This window comes from Elephantulus edwardii, unplaced genomic scaffold, assembly GCF_000299155.1.
Source record: "Elephantulus edwardii isolate Elephantulus edwardi_28Jun2011 unplaced genomic scaffold, EleEdw1.0 scaffold00048, whole genome shotgun sequence".
In the NCBI taxonomy this organism is placed as follows: Eukaryota; Metazoa; Chordata; class Mammalia; order Macroscelidea; family Macroscelididae; genus Elephantulus; species Elephantulus edwardii.
In genome coordinates, this window is record NW_006399798.1 from 1,322,196 (window position 1) to 1,322,635 (window position 440).

Genomic DNA, 440 nt, shown 5'->3' on the forward strand with positions numbered 1-440 from the left:
GGTCGCCATGGAAGAAGAGATCGCTGCCCTGGTCATCGACAATGGCTCCGGCATGTGCAAGGCCGGCTTCGCGGGCGACGACGCCCCCCGCGCGGTCTTCCCGTCCATCGTGGGCCGCCCCCGCCACCAGGTGGGCAGGGGGCCCCTGCGGGCTGACCGCACCTCTCCCCGGGCACCCAGAGCTGACCAGCGCCCCAGTGGGCTGACCGCTCCCCCCTCCCCGAGCTGATCGTCCTCTCCCTGTGCTGACCAGTCCCTCGGCCCCGAGCTGATCGCCCTCTCCCCAAGCTGATCGCTCTCTCCCTGTGCTGACCACTCTTCCGGCCCCGAGCTCACCTCTCTCTCCCCGAGCTGATCGTCCTCTCCCTGTGCTGACCAGTCCCTCGGCCCCGAGCTGACCGCCCTCTCCCCAAGCTGATCGCTCTCTCCCTGTGCTGACC

The 440-nt window shown here is 70.0% G+C and overlaps 1 protein-coding gene across 1 annotated transcript in view; it reads left to right on the plus strand.

Moving 5' to 3' along the window:
• The first annotated feature begins 7 nt into the window (after window positions 1-7).
• The window catches only part of ACTG1 (actin, gamma 1), a 3,043-nt gene continuing 2,610 nt past the window's right edge, over window positions 8-440 (plus strand). The window contains exon 1 of the mRNA XM_006886155.1: window positions 8-190. Coding sequence (XP_006886217.1) covers window positions 8-190 — 183 coding nt within the window. The remainder of the gene's footprint in view (window positions 191-440) is intronic.